The sequence below is a fragment of the Temnothorax longispinosus genome, chromosome 11 (assembly GCF_030848805.1).
Source record: "Temnothorax longispinosus isolate EJ_2023e chromosome 11, Tlon_JGU_v1, whole genome shotgun sequence".
Taxonomy (NCBI): domain Eukaryota; kingdom Metazoa; phylum Arthropoda; class Insecta; order Hymenoptera; family Formicidae; genus Temnothorax; species Temnothorax longispinosus.
Window position 1 is genome coordinate 13,807,312 of NC_092368.1, and position 18,000 is coordinate 13,825,311.

At 36.2% G+C, this 18,000-nt stretch overlaps 1 protein-coding gene and 1 long non-coding RNA gene across 4 annotated transcripts in view; both read left to right on the top strand.

Moving 5' to 3' along the window:
- Positions 1-5,598, top strand: part of Nlg-4 (neuroligin 4) — a 232,164-nt gene extending 226,566 nt beyond the window's left edge. For 2 of the 3 annotated variants that reach the window (XM_071794143.1, XM_071794145.1), the window contains exons 12-14: positions 778-1,041; positions 1,257-1,416; positions 2,069-5,598. In XM_071794143.1, the coding sequence (XP_071650244.1) occupies positions 778-1,041; positions 1,257-1,416; positions 2,069-2,218 (574 nt within the window). In that variant the 3' untranslated portion in view covers positions 2,219-5,598. The remainder of the gene's footprint in view (positions 1-777; positions 1,042-1,256; positions 1,417-2,068) is intronic. The other variant, XM_071794146.1, reaches the window with a different exon arrangement.
- Positions 5,599-7,657: 2,059 nt separating this feature from the next.
- On the top strand, positions 7,658-17,860 carry LOC139822444 (uncharacterized). Its single transcript, XR_011734521.1, has 3 exons — positions 7,658-8,276; positions 13,413-13,477; positions 17,549-17,860. It is a non-coding gene; the product is annotated as an uncharacterized lncRNA (long non-coding RNA).
- Positions 17,861-18,000: the final 140 nt, after the last annotated feature.

Genomic DNA, 18,000 nt, shown 5'->3' on the forward strand with positions numbered 1-18,000 from the left:
TTGGAATGGCGCGCGTTTGCAGAGCATGCGAGACAGATCTGTGCAGTAAGCGAAATAAATAACAACTGTAACGAAAATCAAATCTTTTTCGTAGTCTCTGGTGTACTTTCGTAAACAGCGGTGACATGAAAGCTTCTCTGTCTAGAATACACTTTTGAGTTGGCCAAAAAAAAAGGAAACAGAGTACACACAACAGTATAATATAGGTAACAAAACGATACAGTGATTGCAAATCCAGAATATATACCGCTGCTGTTTGACAAAATTCTCGTTCTTTATTCCACTGCAACGCGCTTAAAAAATTCAGCAAAACTGAGTGCCGTTAACAGCGCTAAGCTGAAGCGCACTCCCGCTCTTTAACTTGTTTCGAAATCTATCGGCAGTCCCCAACGCTATATATATATATTCGTCCAGTAAAACTTTGCCCATGAGAAAATGGCATGAGACGAAACGTTATTACGTTGCCACGGGTTTCGCTGGAATATTTCAGAACCATGAAAATTGCATATGGGTATTCTCTATATGTGGTAGCCGGGCAGCTCTGCTTCAAACGCTGGAGAAACTCTTATACATAATAGTTACGAAAAATAAAAATACTTATTACAAACTGTATTTCGATAGAATTCTAACTTCTATTACTGCGGTAAATTATATTGTTTATAGAAGAAAATTATTTAAAACACTATAAAGCCTTTCAAACTTTAACTTCTTTACGAGAAGTTAAAATACATTTTTTCAGCATTAAAGTATTGATTAAGAAATTGTTCTGTATCGCAGTTACGCGGCGTACTCAACAGCATTGAGCGTGACAATCGCGATCGGCTGCAGCCTGCTGATCCTAAATGTCCTGATATTCGCCGGCGTCTATTATCAAAGGGATAAAACGCGGCTCGAGGTGAAGAGCCTTCAGCAGCAACAGATGTTGAATCAACAATGCGGTCCTCGCGGTTTCACCGAACTGAAACAGCCACCGCCTCCGCACTCGCATTACGCCGGTGGCGGCCAAGTGATTGTCGACGTCGAGAATGAAATGTTAAGAAGGTATCGAAATGTCATTCTGATTCCTTATTACTTATTTGCTACTTGATCTATCGATTATATCGTTATCATTGATCAGTAAAATTTAAAAAAAGAAGAAGATTATATAATAAATATCTGTTTTATTAAGAAAATATTACATAAAAACTTTTGTAATTTTTGTTAAATTGCAATAATATTATCATATATATTTTTTTTATTTATTTCTATTATTACAGAAATGTAATGAAAGGTCCTCCTAACGATTCCAGCGTTCCTTTCCAAGGCCAAGGAACTCATACACTGCCTCATCAACATCATTACCAAAAACAGCATCAGCAGCAACACGCCACTCTTCCTCGAGCCTCAGTCATTCAAGACATAAACACGCAAACTCAAGTAAGCAGCTTCAAGCTTTATTCTTTTTTCGGTTAATTAAAAAAGAATTATATATAAATTAAATTGATGTAATAATTATTATTCTAATGTTCTTCTGTGCGTTGAACGGTGCAATTAAATTTTTGAAAAGTAGGTAACTTATTTATTTTACATCATTTTCTTATTATTTACATTTTATTGAAATTTATAATATTACAGCGCACGAAAAACATATGAAAAACATAATAATAGTGTAAATGATCACGTACATGATATAAGATTAATAAATTCTTCGGCACACATGCAGTAGTATTTTTTTTTCTCTAATAAAGTACATTATAAAGTCTGTCAAACTTTCCGAGTTCAAAGACTTAGTATCTAAGTAAGACGTAATAACGTATAATCGAAATTGTGATATCATAAAACAGCAGGGCGCCGCTATTGCCCTGCATATATTATATCTGACTTTATAAACTTTTTTAATAAGATTACAAATCATGTTGCGCTCTAAAAGCATAACGAAATTTTTTATCTGGAAATAAATAATAATATGGTTACGAATATTTCGTAATTGATATAAATCAACAATTTAATTTTTTTCTTTTAATATTTAAAAAAAAAATTTTTTTTACAAAATAAATTCTACGAACTGACCGTTATATATTTTTTTCAGGGTCCTCCAAACGGATCCATCCATTTAACTGTTCCACGGGCTCCGCCGCCGCCCAGGGCGAAGAGTCCGCCGGAGAACCAGCCTCTTCTGCAGAGCGCGACGGTCTCCAGTCGCGTGTCGCAGGCAACGATGAGCGAGATGCGAGTGTGATGCTTGGACCCCCCTCCGAAGCCAGTCGTCCCAGATGTCCTCACGGCGTCGACCTTGCTCTAGGCAAGTTCGTCGCGCAGACCTGTTGCAAGTGGCCTTTAAGTGGCCGCTGAACATTTCGACGGGTCGACGCAGGACGTCCCAGGGAACGTGAGCTCCGGACGAACGGAGGGGGGTGCTGGAGAGAGAGTTCCTCACAGCTGAGAGATGGTCGAGCACCGAGATTGCCGGGTCTACCGAATATAAAAGAGAGAGAGAGAGAGAGAGAGAGAGAGAGAGAGAGAGAGAGAGAACCCATCGAAATGCGCTCTGTTACGAATTTTGAAGAGTAGAAATTGCTTGAGCTGAGAGAAAATACAAATTACAGATATGTCAAATTTATTCTACAATCACTGAGTTCTTTAAGTCTGCTTCAATTTTACTTAAATTAAAGATAGGAAGCTTAGAATGTATTTCTACACTCTGTAAGCAAACTGCCCGTATGGCAATAGATTGGCAGCAGATTTGCTCAGATGTCGCAACGGATTCGGTATCATCTGCGCCCGCATTAAACTCGTGTTTCGCCAGCAAAGCCGATTATAATCTGACAGCAAATTGTCAGCAGAAACCAAGCAGAATCTGTTATTTTGTCAACATTTAAATGGAATACGTTATTTTGCTCAGTTTCTGCAATCAATCTGTTATATTCTGTTAGCAGAGTCTGTTACATTTCTGCTGTCGTTCTATCGAAAATAAAATTTGCAGCAGACATTTTCAAAATCTTTTCTGGACAGATTTGGCTATCCGGTGACTCAAAATTTCTTTGAAAAAGGTAATTGATCTTTACAGTCTTAATAATTATTAATTTAATCTTAATAAACGAAAAAAGCAGTACAAATGAACAGCGCCTTGCTCAAAACTCTTTAATATTCGATAGACGTTGGTAAATGTCTACGGAAACACATAAGAGAGAAAGATGGCGAATCAAGCGATCATCCTGGATCAATCGGAATTTCAATCAAATTTTGCGCGAAGGAATCAAAGCGATGCATTCCGCTAATTAGTCGATAATGAAGAATCTCTAGTCGTTTAAAGAAGACCTGAGAAACGTGGTGGACGGCTCAATATGAAATTGACGGCGATGAAGATGTAAAAAAAAAAAATACTCTAGCCACTACAATGTTAGATGTTCCTTGTACATAACGTGAATTTATATATACCGTAAGAACGCCAAAGTTTGCTACTTTCTAAGAGAGGTGTATTTGCATCGCGCGTATCGTTTTCATTACTTTGTTTCCCGGTTGGTGTGTTGATATCCACGCGTGACGTCATGTTGTTGTAATTTAGGGAAAAACGAACGTAGGACAAATATTTCAAGAGCATAACGAGTGAGTATGTTCATCGATGCGAATGGATTGTTTGAATTCTTGAAACTTTCGGTCTTCGAATCTTTAAAATTTTAATTCTTCTATTACAGAACATCTTGCGTGTTCAATTATATACAAATTTCTTTCAAATCTTATATTTATTTGTAAAATTCTGTTTTTTAACCATACTACGTGAATTGGGACTAACTGTGAAAGAGAATCGTTGATGCATGCGACATCGCTCGTTATCGTTGCTCCAGATTAATGCGACTGCCATGCAGGCGGCTCCGTTGCGAACGTATTACGTATTGCACATATAAATTACGATACATGATACGCACATAGCATGATCTTTGTACCCTCTCCGTGTACGCGTATCTACACGCATATGTGTTTTATATATATGTATAACGAGACCGCGGACAATTTTAAATCGTTGTCACGGAATGTTTCTAATTTTCTTCATTTCCTCCCTGACATATTGTCTCTTTGTACTAAATACGAGAACTGCAAAGCGTTATTCTTCATACTTTCATATCTTTTATACTTCCTTTGAAGTCTTGAAATTTTTACAGAGCGATAAACCTTGTTGAATAACGTGTTTTACATTCAGACATGTCGTTCACGACGTAAGTCGATTTTCCTTCGGAACCGTTACTCTTCTCTAAATAAAAAAAAAAACACCACGAAACGATCCGATGTATTTAATCATGTGGTATAGATTCTTCACAGTTCAACTTCCATCGGATACATGGTATGTGATTATCCTTTTCTTTTTGTATAAATATATACATATATATAGGTGTAAAATAAAGACTAACGTAAAACTATTATGCGTAACACACTGCCACAAGACTACAGAAATCAATATGGAAGGCTCACACACCCACCCAAACTGCAATTCCTTTCATATTTCATGAGATTTACAAGATAAATTTATATATTTATTTAAAAATATTATACGAAGTATACGTACATTAATGCAAAATGCAATAAAAACTTTAAAAGTTAAATTTACTAATAAAATAAAAGTTTCCTTTTTACATTAAATAAATTCACTGAAGTTTTTAAGATTAACAATTCGATAATTTTAAAGGTTTTAATTTTGAAGATTAAAAGATAAATAAAATTTTAATGTTAACAAAATCTTCTTTGCAAAGGAACCATTACATCGATAATCGATAGAGGAAAGTCAAAGTTTTATACATATGCACCTAAACACGATGTCGAAGGTTGCATTTTGCTTGCTTTCTGAGCAAAACGAGACGATCGCGGCCACGAAGTGGCTTAGTTAGCTCCTGAAATCCTTGAATCCTTGGGTCCTCATAATCAAAAAGGATCTTACCGTCCTAGAAGGATCTTATACTTTTGTAATTTGAACTAAACTCGAGTTCGTAGAGCGGAAAGATCCCAAAATTGGCTGCAAAAACAACCTGCTCATAAAAAAAAACGTGGATGAAGGAAGAATGTAAAAATATCCTGGAGCCGTGATGTCTGACAGAAATAATGGCGAAACAATTCAGATATGCGTTCGTGATTGGAATTTTGAAAAAAAAATACACACACACAAAGAAAAAATACGCCGTATCGCCGAACGTGAATTTTTATCAGCACTCGCAAGCATAAAAAGTAAATATTGTGGGCGTTGTACGATATCATCATCAAGTACGGGACAATCCGAATATATTAAAGATTAAGGAACAAAGCTGGTAATAGTAATTAAACGTGAGCGGGAGACGAAGACGTTGGGGAGAGAAAGAAGACAGGAAAAAGAAAAAAAAATATGTCGGACAGTTAAGCAGATGTTTAAGAAATTTAAATAACATATATTATATATATTATACACATATTACACATTGTAATAAATTATTATATGACGGATATTATTATATTTATGTGAGACCTTTAGCTCTCTCTGGCCTCGCGCTCTCCTAGAACGATACCTCGATTATACTTTCCGGCCGAGGGCGAGGCTACCTGTTACATTTAACATTTTGTTGTCAAATTGTAAATACATAACGATATACATGGAAATGCTGCTCGTTTGCTTATTACATTCATGTATCCTCGATTCCCCCCGAGAGAAAAAGTATTTTATTATATATAAAATAAAAAATGTGTCTTTCTCTTGTATAATTTTTGTTCGTATACATAAAGAAAACAATAAGAAGATAAATTAAAAAATAATTAAGAAGATATTTTAATTTTTTTTCACAAAAATGTGACGTTTGTGTATATATAAAATGTATATAAAATATAATTACATATAGAATAGGCAACAAATCTACGAGATGTAATAAATTTATACTATAATTTATTGTCATAATTTGACATGCATCGAGATACGTACATTTGCTCTATATTTAATTATAATCATAGATTCGTTACCCCAGTATAAAAAAAATTTCTGACTCACCAACCCGATGCGCAACAGGCGGAGTTACTCAGCCATTTATATGCCTTGTGATAGACACCGGACTACTTCCTCTTTCTTGCCCCCTCCCTCCCTTCCCTCCCCCTCTCGTTTCTTTCTTTTTTTTGGAGCTGAAGAATCTAGGGTGAAAGCGACAAGCGTTTCTGGGTCACCACTTTGGAAGTTTCGTGATACCGTAAAATAAAGTCGGTTCTCGTTGGTCGCCTCGTGCTTTCGTGGGCCGTTAAACGCTACGGCTATGATTATTGCGACGCTGGATATATCGGTTGTAGTACAAGTTCAAATCGCGAGCCGGAATATTTGATTTTTATGCAACGATCTGGATGTAACTTCTCCCAGGGGCAGCATGAAAAAAGTAGCGCTTTCGCGCAAAATAATTTCTTGATACAACTCGCAGAAAAATCAGAATTCTTAACGACTGAAGTTCAACTGAAAATTTTTCTTTTTATCTTTCAATTGTACTGCTAAAGATGCTCGTACGCATTAAATATGCCCTACATCTACAAGTAATGAATTTTTTTAAAATATGTTAATAGCTGCTCGACGTTTTATTCGCATCTCATGAATTTATTTTCTATATAAACGCATCTCACAATGGATTCATTACTTTCTGTAGGCGCATTCGTCATCTTCCGCATATATTTAAAATAGTTAAAAAAAGCGGTCGCGTCAAAGACCGTAGGCAGAAGAGGTGAAAACGCGCAAAAGTGGGTTTCCCAAAGCGTGCTCTTTATTTCATTGAAACCAATTGCCATACTGTCGCACACACTGATTCAAAACGAAAATTAGACGAAATGCAAACCTCGCTGTAATCAGGTTTACCGACAGCGTTTTAATTTCGTAATATACGACTGACGCTAGCTGACGATCCGATGCAGCTTGCTATCGGGATTGGCTAATAACCGTAGTCAGGTCGAAAAAATTTATCGCTAGTTTTACGTTTGCGGCACTGTGTTTGTGTGCGCCGAAGGAAAAAAAAGAGAGAAATGTTCCAAGTTATCCCTCGCGTTCTGCCTTTCTCGTCGGCCGGTTTGGACAACTTCCAGTCGAGCGATCGTAACCGTTCGCGAAAAACGCTCGAAAGAGAGGTAGTTATGTAAGTATTCTACTAATGTGCCGTGTGGATCCGTTCTCTGCAAAGTCGACTTTAGTCGATTTTACAGTATAATCACTACCTTATAAGATATCAAGTTAATGTGCAACGATGTCCATCCGTGAGAAAATTCGTAATAAAATTGAAATGATTAATTATTAATTATAGACGAGCACGTATTTAATATTCGTTTTAAATCTCCAACGCACGGGCGTTATGCGTTATGTTAGAAAATTTTCATCAATCATCAACACGTGTTATCAGGTTATCACAGATTAATAAATCTGTGGTGTTATACGTTTCGAAAAATACACGTGCTCGGAAGCGACATCGAGAAGACGCCGTCAAAAACGTCGAGCAAAAAGCAGGCTCGTCGATAACTCGATGGATAATCGCGGAGCGCCGAAGGACAATTGATGAATTGATAAAGGGACTTCGGGGAGTAAGGAGTCGATTATGTGTACATACATACCTTGAAACAAGGTGATAATTAAAAAGTGAACACATTACATTTCACGTTGGAGAGAAAAAGAAAAGCTTGATATATTGTTATTTGTTGAAAATGTAATTAGTAATTTTACATAATATACAATTTGCGATATTAATAAACTCAATTATTGTATACTGTGCGTGCAATATAAAATTAAATTGCGTATTTTCAATTAATAATCAACGCTTTTATTAACCATCCATTTGACTCGCGTAGTGTCACATCATGATACCGGACCGAAGATGCATCTTCGTATATTTGATCGTCGAACGCATATTTCGCAAGACTAATTCGGCCGAAGATGTTTCGCGTAAATATGCAACAAAGCAATTACATTATACGATATTGCAAATATTGCAGATATCGCAACTTACAAATGTACAATATCAACTTGTATATTTATACCTGATATCAGGATCATAAAGCAAAAAAATGACTGCTATATGAGGCAAGCGTAAACGCGGTAAACGCGAAAGTAAAAACGGGACATGTCGACGTGTAGTGACGCCGCGGTCGCCGCGGCGCGGGCGCGGGCGCTTTTGACGCTTTTGGCGCGCGAAGTTGCCCGCGCGGAAACGAAGCCTCCACCATATTGATGACGTATGGCGTTCTCCTTCCATACTTCCATTTCCAGAAGGCGGCTGACACGGAACGGATCGGCTCCCGAACAAGTGACGTCGCGGCTCATTTAATTGGTACGCACAACCCATATTATTAACCTTGCGCACGGAAAACCCAATTCACAATGAAAGATGGTGCATAGATGACTGGGTAAATGTTGATGGTTATGCACCGTAAGATAGCGTGGTGATCACTGTCGTCTTATGCGCACGCATTATACTTTTCGATACCTCAAGCGCATCTTCATTTCTGGAAATGTGCATGATGTAAAAGATAGGTGTAACATTGCGCATAATGGTGGCCGCATGATCGGACAGCCATAAGAAATTGGTCGCAAATGCAGCCGCGAAATTTGAATGTAAGATAAATTATATATACTAAAAATGTAAACTATAAAATTAAAATCTGTTAAAATACAATGCAAAAGCGCGGCGAATAATGAAATTTGTAAGATTATTGTTTTATACATACATAATATCAATTTTGTTGTTCTTATTAGTGATAAAACAAAACTGTTCCAGTGAAATATATTTGATTTCCACAGTCATATATACATGAAAATGTATATAAATATATAAATAATGAAAAGATTAAATTTATTAATTGTATTTTTAAATATACCATAAACATGTATTAAAACTGCTAACTATATGACATTGTTTTAAACGTTGTACATATATTTTACTGTAATATTAGGCATACGTAATGTTTACTATAGAGTATAGAAAATATGCGCATATGCGTTTTACAGAACCCAGGGATTGTAATAAACAGAACTTTGTAATTTTATGATATTGTAGATGTTATATGAAGTAATCTTTTTTATTCCTGGACTCCTGTTATTTGTACTATTTTATCACAAGAATATTAAATTCTGCTAAACCGAATGAAAAAAGAAAGTAGTATTAATTTGGGTTTATTTATTTTAATGACTGCACCTTATTAAAATGTTGTTTCTGGTTATTTTGTTTCACATATTTACAATCAACTCTTTACATATAGGCTATTAAAAATATGACAGGAGTTTGATATATTATGAATAATTTCTTTATTCCAATTGATGGGGATTTCGAAGGTCTCTCGGTTAGATTTCCGTCTTGTATGGTATAATCAAAAAGCTAGAGTATATTATAGGTAGATTAAAGGTAGACTTTCTTAATCATAAATCAATCACAATCGGACAGATTTCAATATACAACCACAGTTTATTGCCAGACACAAGTATAAAAAAAAATATTGCGACGCATACAGTACTCACAACAGTATAGCAATAATAAGTTTATCAAGCAAATGTAGTCAAGCAAGTGGACTCCCTCAGTTCCGCCTCCCGCGGACCAAGCTACTCGATCCACCCAGCCGCGAGATACAGGTGTTGAGGAGAGACCGCTCCTATGGATCGCTACACACAACACTGCACACAATACTACACAATAGAACCCCAGGTAGAACAGCAAATCACAATAAAGTCAAAATGATGATATCAAAATGACGATTTTTGGTCATTTTATCATTTTGATGTCATTTTGACTTCATTGTGACTTTCTGTTCTACCTGGGACACTACATTACACTTCACAATACTTCACTTCACTTCACTTCTCTTCACTTTACTATTTTAATAATTGTTTAGTGTTTATAACTTTTCCCGCTTTATTGCCCGAGAATGACAGCTAACAACAACAGCTGTTAGCAGCCATATTGCTTTTTAGCATTTGCGACCAACTCCTGATTGGTCCATAACTTTGGACGAGTGCGCATCCACGGGAATGTTACACCTTATCTTTTTACATCATGGAAATGTGCACCACTTTTTCTGGTGCAAGCTCACTAGCGTAGTAGCGTTACTACCTGTCGTATGCCGGGTATGAATAATACGAGAGAACGGGACATATATGAATAATGTGAATAAACGATGTACTAACTTTACACTGCTTAAACTACGATTGCCTTATTTAAGTTTTGCCGTATCTACATTTCATTTCAAAAATACATTTGCTAATAATTAGAATCAAATAATTGCACATTTTCAACCGCACGTGCATTTTATGGTTATGTTGTAAGTTATGTGTACTACAGTTACGTTGTAATATATAAATTTTATGACTATGTTATACTTACACTTGAAAAGCTCCTCTAAATATGAAAATCCCAAGTCACAAAGTTTACTTCGCACAAAGGAATCCATTAGATTTAGATGATGTCAGAGCATCATATGTATGTCACGTATACACATATTCTAAACGTGCGCATGCATGGTAAACAAACGCACATCGAAGGTAATCGAGAACTCTAGCATCGTGCACCACAAAATCTGGTGCAGACGTAACAAAAACCTATTCGTGTGCTTCCGAAATAACGCAACCCAGTAAGCACTGTAAAGTTGAACGCATAGTATACAAATAAATAGTGCTGATCGACATATACATAGTGCTCGAATCATATATTATAGCTACCTCAATTTCTAGCACCAAGTTTGATAGTGAGTTGGGTTTTCCGTGCGTGCGTTATATTCACCGCAGTATCTATCGCGTAGTATAGATTTAGAGCTCGGGTATTGATATTTCTTGAAAATACGTATTCCACGGTACGTGTTCCCCATACAGCACTGAAAGATTGCAAAAATATTGCAAACACATCTCATTGCCATATTGCAAATATTGCAATGAGATTGCGCAATGTAGTAGCAACATTGATGCAATGTTGTATCAACGATAAAATGTCCGCCTTTAGTAATATTGCACTGTAATGTCGTAGCCATATTACAGCGCAATGTATCTGCAATAATTAATAAAAATGTTTCGTATTATTATTAAATATAATTTAAAACATTTTGTGAAATAAACAAAAACGAATTTAATTAATAGATATATTTTATTTTATTAATTCTTATTTTTTGTGTTTATATTTTGTACATTATGGTATATTTTGCACTTTATTTATTATAAAGATGTATATTTCTTAATCGACTAAAGGTATGTAATACATACACAAATATTTACGTATATTTTATATTTTACGCAGACATATATAATTATTATTTAACGCGAATAAACTATTTTTTACGTTACAGAGATGTATAAAACTGCAGGTATGCATATTTTAATATGTATATATGTATTATGTACATGTATATATTACGTACATATATATGTATATGCATATTTAATATATACACTAAGAGAAAAAAATATTTATATTTAAATAAATACGCTGTTAGAAGACATCTAATAAATAATTTTTTTTAATCAAGTAATATTTTGTGATCCCAAAAATAGCCTTTATCCCCTTTATAATAGCATATTTACTTAAATAAAAATATTTTTTTTCTCAGTGTACGCGTATATATATTTTATACTCTACACAGGTATGCATATATATTAATATTTATAATATCTTTACATATCCCTGAAGATCCGCACATCATATTAATATGTGAAAATAACATTAACTTTCTCAAAGCAAACGCTGAAACAAAATTGGCATCCTGAGTATTAAATGTAAATGGTACATAAATCGAAATAACTTAGATTTTGAAAGAGTATATGAAAACCAAGAAAGATATTACAAACAAAAGCCGGCAAGTCATAAACGTAACGAATACAGTGTACCATTTACTTACAATCAAAATTAAATCTAATATTTTATTAAAAATTGCGTTTACAGTATAATATAAAAACTTGATAATCGAACTAAATTATGTATACATATTAATATGTATTTTATACTTTACGCATTTGCACTTTACGCAGGTATGCATACTTTCTATGCAGATATTGTCACAATTGGATCACTTCTCCTCCGGTTGTTGTCCGTTTTTTCTGAAATTTGAAAAAAAGAAAAGAAGTTACGTTATAGCGTTATAATACATGTTCAATCAAAGGAAAAGCATATTCGTAATTTCGTCTAAAAAATATTTTACATATATTTAACATTGTACTATGTCAAAATATGTGTATATCAGAATAAAGTGTAAAATGTGTAATAAAGTATTTACTTTTCTATTGATGTATCTTAATGCTTTTATATGCAAAATGACAAGAATCAATTGATATAGAGAAATTGATATGGTCTTATTTAAAAAAATACCCTTGACGTCGACATTTGCGTTAAAAAAATGGATTTAAAATCTGATCCGCAATGTTGGATCCCTCACAGATTTGTAGAACTCTATATAATTACTTGTTTTTACAAATAATATTCTTGAAAATATTTAACATGCTTCAGTTAAGTGAACAAGTTATACAGCAAATAATATACATGTATATACTTACAATTGTCTTTGAGTCCTCAGAGGTGCTTGCGCAAGCCATTTGGAGATGGAATCTGCAAATTCGGCATCCGTAATGTGGCTATACTGCGTATGTAATCGAACTGCTTCTATAAAATAAGAATATTATTCAAATTTCTAAAAATATTACCAGATATACAAAGCGTTCTAGGTTCCATGTATTTCCTTTCATCTGCGTATTCTTTGACTAATATACTTAAACTTGGTTCAAGATTAAGATTCCGTAGACCAAAAGAAATTTGTGGATCTAAGATGACGTCCTGCATATCTTTTACAAAAATATTAAACTTAATAAAAGTAAACGTACGCATAATTATTTTTGGAAGATTCAAATCCTTAAAGACATAATTTTCTCGATCATCGTTCCTGACGAGGGATCTCTTTCTCTCTCGTCGAGGATCGTTCACACCCGCGGCGTTTCGTTTTACCTGAACTCGTCGACGGCCTCGCGCTCGGATTTGCGCGCTTTTACGTTTTGGAGTCGGACACCCGCTGGCCGACAGCCCGAGCCGACGCGACGTTGCCCAGCGTCGTCGGTCTCTGTCTCTCTCACTCTGCCTGTCCAGCGAAAGGGTGGCGAATCAATCCAAAGGGCACGGTTGACCAGGGTTGACGGTGTTGACGCGCGGCCGCGATTTTAACGTCGCGTCGTCGGGCAGCACGCGGCGCGAGACGACGCGTTTTCGCAAATATCGCGGACACTTGCGAAAAATATTAATATACGCTATTTGCTAGAAAACATGCAAAATAACAATCGTAATAATAGGCGAGTTTATAACATTTTCAAAGTTTGGAAAATTCGCGATCGCGCGAAGTTGAGAGTGGGATGCACAGCGACGCCGCGGCACCTATCGGCGTGAGAAGTTGACCGCGCGCAAGAGACGAAGCGCCTTCGCCATATTAATTACATTCTCCTTTTCCAGAACGCGACGAATACGAAGACGGAGACAGATCGGCTCCGGAACGAGCGGCACGACTTATTTAATTAGTAAGTATATAACGTGCATTAACTTTACATTTCACATTCATTGCAATAGCTATCGTGAAGTATAGATTCGGCGCTCGGAAATTAATATAATAATCCGTTCGAACGCGTGTATTTCGCGAAAGCCTGCTTGTTCGGCTTATTGTAAGATCTATCGCGCAAATCAATCTATTATAGTGACACCGCGTCGCTCTTAGCATCCGAAAAACCTTTCACGTCATCTTACACAGATATATTGTTCGGGCGCGCCCTGAATAGACGCCGAACGAACCGCTCCCCATGTGCGAATGTCGGACTTCTGATGCCAGAGTTGTCCGCATGGCCCAGAAGTAGCACAATATTAGCTGCCAAGACTTGATGAGTGGTACTGCCCCAGTACGGATAAACCGCTAGATCAGTATTGTGCCAGTCTCTGTGACCAGTACTCCCATGCAACCATATTCTGTTCCGAGGCGAGTCTCGTCTCAGTACTGACCGTGTATAAGGCCAGAAATGATATTGATTTACGGTCGAAAGTCGGCTCAGTACTGGGGATGTATTGGGTCGACTTAGAAAATTTTCGCTCGGGACCGGAGGTAACAACCGCGCGAAAGCAACACGCCGCGAGGGGATTTAGAAAGCTTTTTGCTCGAGCGGCGCCGGAGGTAACGACCGCGGCTCGAAGCAACACGCCGCGAGTGATATGGCAATCAGTGTTGTCCCCGTACTAGTACTCTGTGTCGGGCCAAAGTTTGGCGCCAAGAGTTAGCCCAATACTGGCAATCAGTGTTGTCCCCGTACTAGTACTTTGTGTCGGGCCAAAGTTGGCGCCAAGACTGGGACCCGTGTTATCATTCCGACATTGCCCCAGTAATGATCCCGATCTTAGCTTGTACTGGCCCAGAATCGTCAGCCAGTACTGGTAATTCTGGCACCAGTACCAAGCCAGCACTGAGCCTTTTTGAAATTCGCACATGGGCTGGATCCATCCAGAGAAGACGCGAGATATCACGTGCGGCTCCGCTTTGTTTTTCGTACGGAGGTCACATGGTACGTTAAACCCGGTGACCGATACTGTTGACGCGAGAACGACTGACGAACAAAGGCGACGGACAAAGATTGCCGATTCGAATACACCACAGAAATGAACTGTACAACGTTTTTAATTTAACAAGCTTTATTCAGTTATTGATTGTCCGGAATTAAGTTTCGAAAGACCAAGACACTTGGGGCGGAGGCACCACTGGCCTGGCCGTTGTCCTTCTAACGGAGAGCGAAAAGAAGGTCTCTCTAAACGTTTCTTTAAACGTTTTGGTTGCGAAATGCACCGATTGTCTCATTTCGATTGGAAGTGCACGTACGGCGCGAGAAGACGTTCGCGTAGAATTGCGCGCACGGCGCGAGAGAACGTTCAACGGCCCAGCGCACAATCGAACCGTTGAACTCGCGGACTTAACTTCGTTCGAACCGCTTGTAATTGTCGCTGTGTACATTTTTGAGGTGTCCGGACGACTGTGTCATGAGTTTTTTCGGAAACGGTTTTCTGGCGGGGATTAACGCTAAGATTGCTCTAATTGGCCCCGGCGCTCGTCGAACTCAGGCGCTCAGGCCCGGAGTCAATATTGACTCCGGGCCTCTCGGCGTTTCCCAACTTATGTATATTATTTTGCGTGATAAACAGGAATGAAGAAAAATATATAACACTACATGGAACGAAAAGATACAAATTTAATAGTAATAAATCGCTGGAATCCCCAATATATGTACTTACATTTCGTTGAACTTTTATTTGAAATATCGCTGATATCGAACGTGCCATAATTTCTTTTACATTTATTTTTCCGCTGTCGCAATACAATAAAGTACGCGTTGTGTGTGATTAATATCGGGAGTATCATACAAGATGTGGCAAAGCCGCGGGATTATTGCGTAATCATTCTAGTGATTACTTGTAATCACGTTTAATTGTAATAAATATTTTGTTTGTTTTAGGAAACAGATATATAAGTGCCACGAAAAAATAACAATGCGGAAAAAAAAGAAAAACCGAAATTAAGGAAGCGAGGATTTTATCTATAATATTTTATTAATAATTGTTACTGATGAAATAAATATTTATTTGCGTAGTATCGTTTTTAGATCACTTTATAATATATACACATTCAAAAAATATTTATAGATATATACTATATTGCTTGCTGGCACCAATTTATTTTATATTTGATTTTGAACAAATATGGAGAAGAGATTAAAAGAAACACATGCTTAAAGGTGCTTTTTCATGCTGACGCTTGATTTGGGCGTCAAAATTGCTCGCGTGACCAACTTCATCGGTAGAAGGCGAAATATGATGAAATATACATTATGCGAGCGTTTATTTACAGTCAACGATTTGCAATTGACTGAAACGAGCGTCAAGCGTCAAAGCTGAACACAGTTGAGCTTTTTGCCATTTGACGCTGGAATTCAAGACTATCACGTGACCTATCACGTGATCAATTTTGACGCCCAAATCGAGCGTCGAGCGTCAGCATGAAAAAGTACCTTATAACATAAAAATAAAAAAAATAACTTTTGCACGTAAGTTTTATTCGTAATTTCAATAAATTTTTAATAAAAGAATAACGTCCAAATGACAATGCTTTTTTAAATATAATTACATCTCTTTTTTAGATATGGACTTGTATAAAAGTTTTATAAGAAAGAAATCTTTAGAAATAGAAATATACATTAACAAGTAATATTTTACATTTTGTTGACATTACTCATGTCACAAATAATTTATTAAATATTTAAAAAATCTTAAAATATAAAATAAAGTCTAAAATATTTTATTTTTATTAGACAATATATTAAACATGCAATATACTGTATATAGTGTATTGCATGTTTAATACATTGTCTAATAAATAAAATATTTTAGATTATATTTTAAGATTTTTTAAAATATTTAATAAATTATTTATGTCATGATTAATATCAACAAATATATATATATATATATATAAAATATTACTTGTTAATATATATTTCTATTTTTTTAAATAATTTCTAAATAATTAAAATTTATAATAGTTTAGATTATATCAGGATTATATTTTTTTCTTATCAAATTTTATACAAGTTGTAATATAATTGCTGAATGGTACAATAAGTTCGCGTACAGAGTCCGCGGAATATCGGCATATTTACGGAGAGTCTAAGAAACGGGGTGTTTCGTTTCACGTGTAACTCGTTCCGAATACCGGAGCAGAGCCGAAACACGCGAACAGGGCCGAATCACGCCACGCTTCCGCTCCGTGACTATCGAAAGCGCCACGACAATGCGTAGCACCGACTTACGGGAAATTTGTCCTATAATTCTTTCATACATAACACAAGTTAATATTTAAAAAAAGTATTGTCATTAAGATGTTATTCTTTTATTAAAACATTATTGAAATTACGAATAAAACTTGCGTGCAAAAGTTATTTTTTTATTTTTTTTAAGCATGTGTTTCTTTTAAACTCTTTCCCATATTTGTTTAAAATTAAATATTTTATAAATTAATGCAAGCAAACAATACAGTATATATTTAATTAATAAATCTAGATACACACAAGTTAAAATTGTTACAACATCGATTAATTGCTCGTATAGTAGTCCTATCCCGTATTATAGCCTATGCTTCAAACGAGCGGAAAATAATATTTTTAATACAGTATATATTTATAAAAAAAAAAATTGTAACTAACACTCACCAATTACGAGTGTCTGAGATAAATCTCCCCTCTCTAAAAAAAAAAAATGCATATTCCGTGTTTATCACGCGGCGAAATAGAGGTGTCACGACCCTTGGTGCGTTATCGCGATCCCACTTGCGTATTTCGAGTGCAAGGGGTCAAAAAAACAAGAAATGTTGGATCACGATTAGAAACGAGCAGAAACACAGAGAACGTGTCACTCGCCCTTTCCCCTTCTTTTTTCATTGAATTGTGTTTTCCGAATCCGGAAAAAAAATTGCACCTATATATTAAAATCCTCGCGCGAATATCTCCTCACATTTATTTAGTGACTCACGTGAGAGTTTATGCTTTGTATTTCTCTTTTTTCAGCCACACCGACCTGTGTTTAAACCCGAATTTGATGATCCCCCCTTCCCTCGCCGTTTTCCCGGCTTCGACCTGCAGCCCGATGGTGAACTGTAGGGCTTCTTCCGAGGTTCGCGTAAATAATTAGTAAAAAAACTATGAAAAAAAAAGTCAAAAATTCAACAGCAGAAAACATCCGGAGAATAAAGAAGATTGGTAAGAGAAGAAAGAGGAGGAGGAGGAGAAGGAGGAGGAGAAGAAGGAAAAACATCGTCGCCCTCATCGAGTCCATCGTCGAACGAAGACACGAATATATACATATATATGCAACGAATCCGAGAGATATATGCAACGAATCCGAGAGCTCACATCCGGATCATAGAATTCTCGTCATCTTTTTCGATAATAATTTTTTTCTGTTTAATCGGCCAAAAAGGGAAAACGCGAAAAATCAGCGCTCGCTCGGGAAGGAGAGA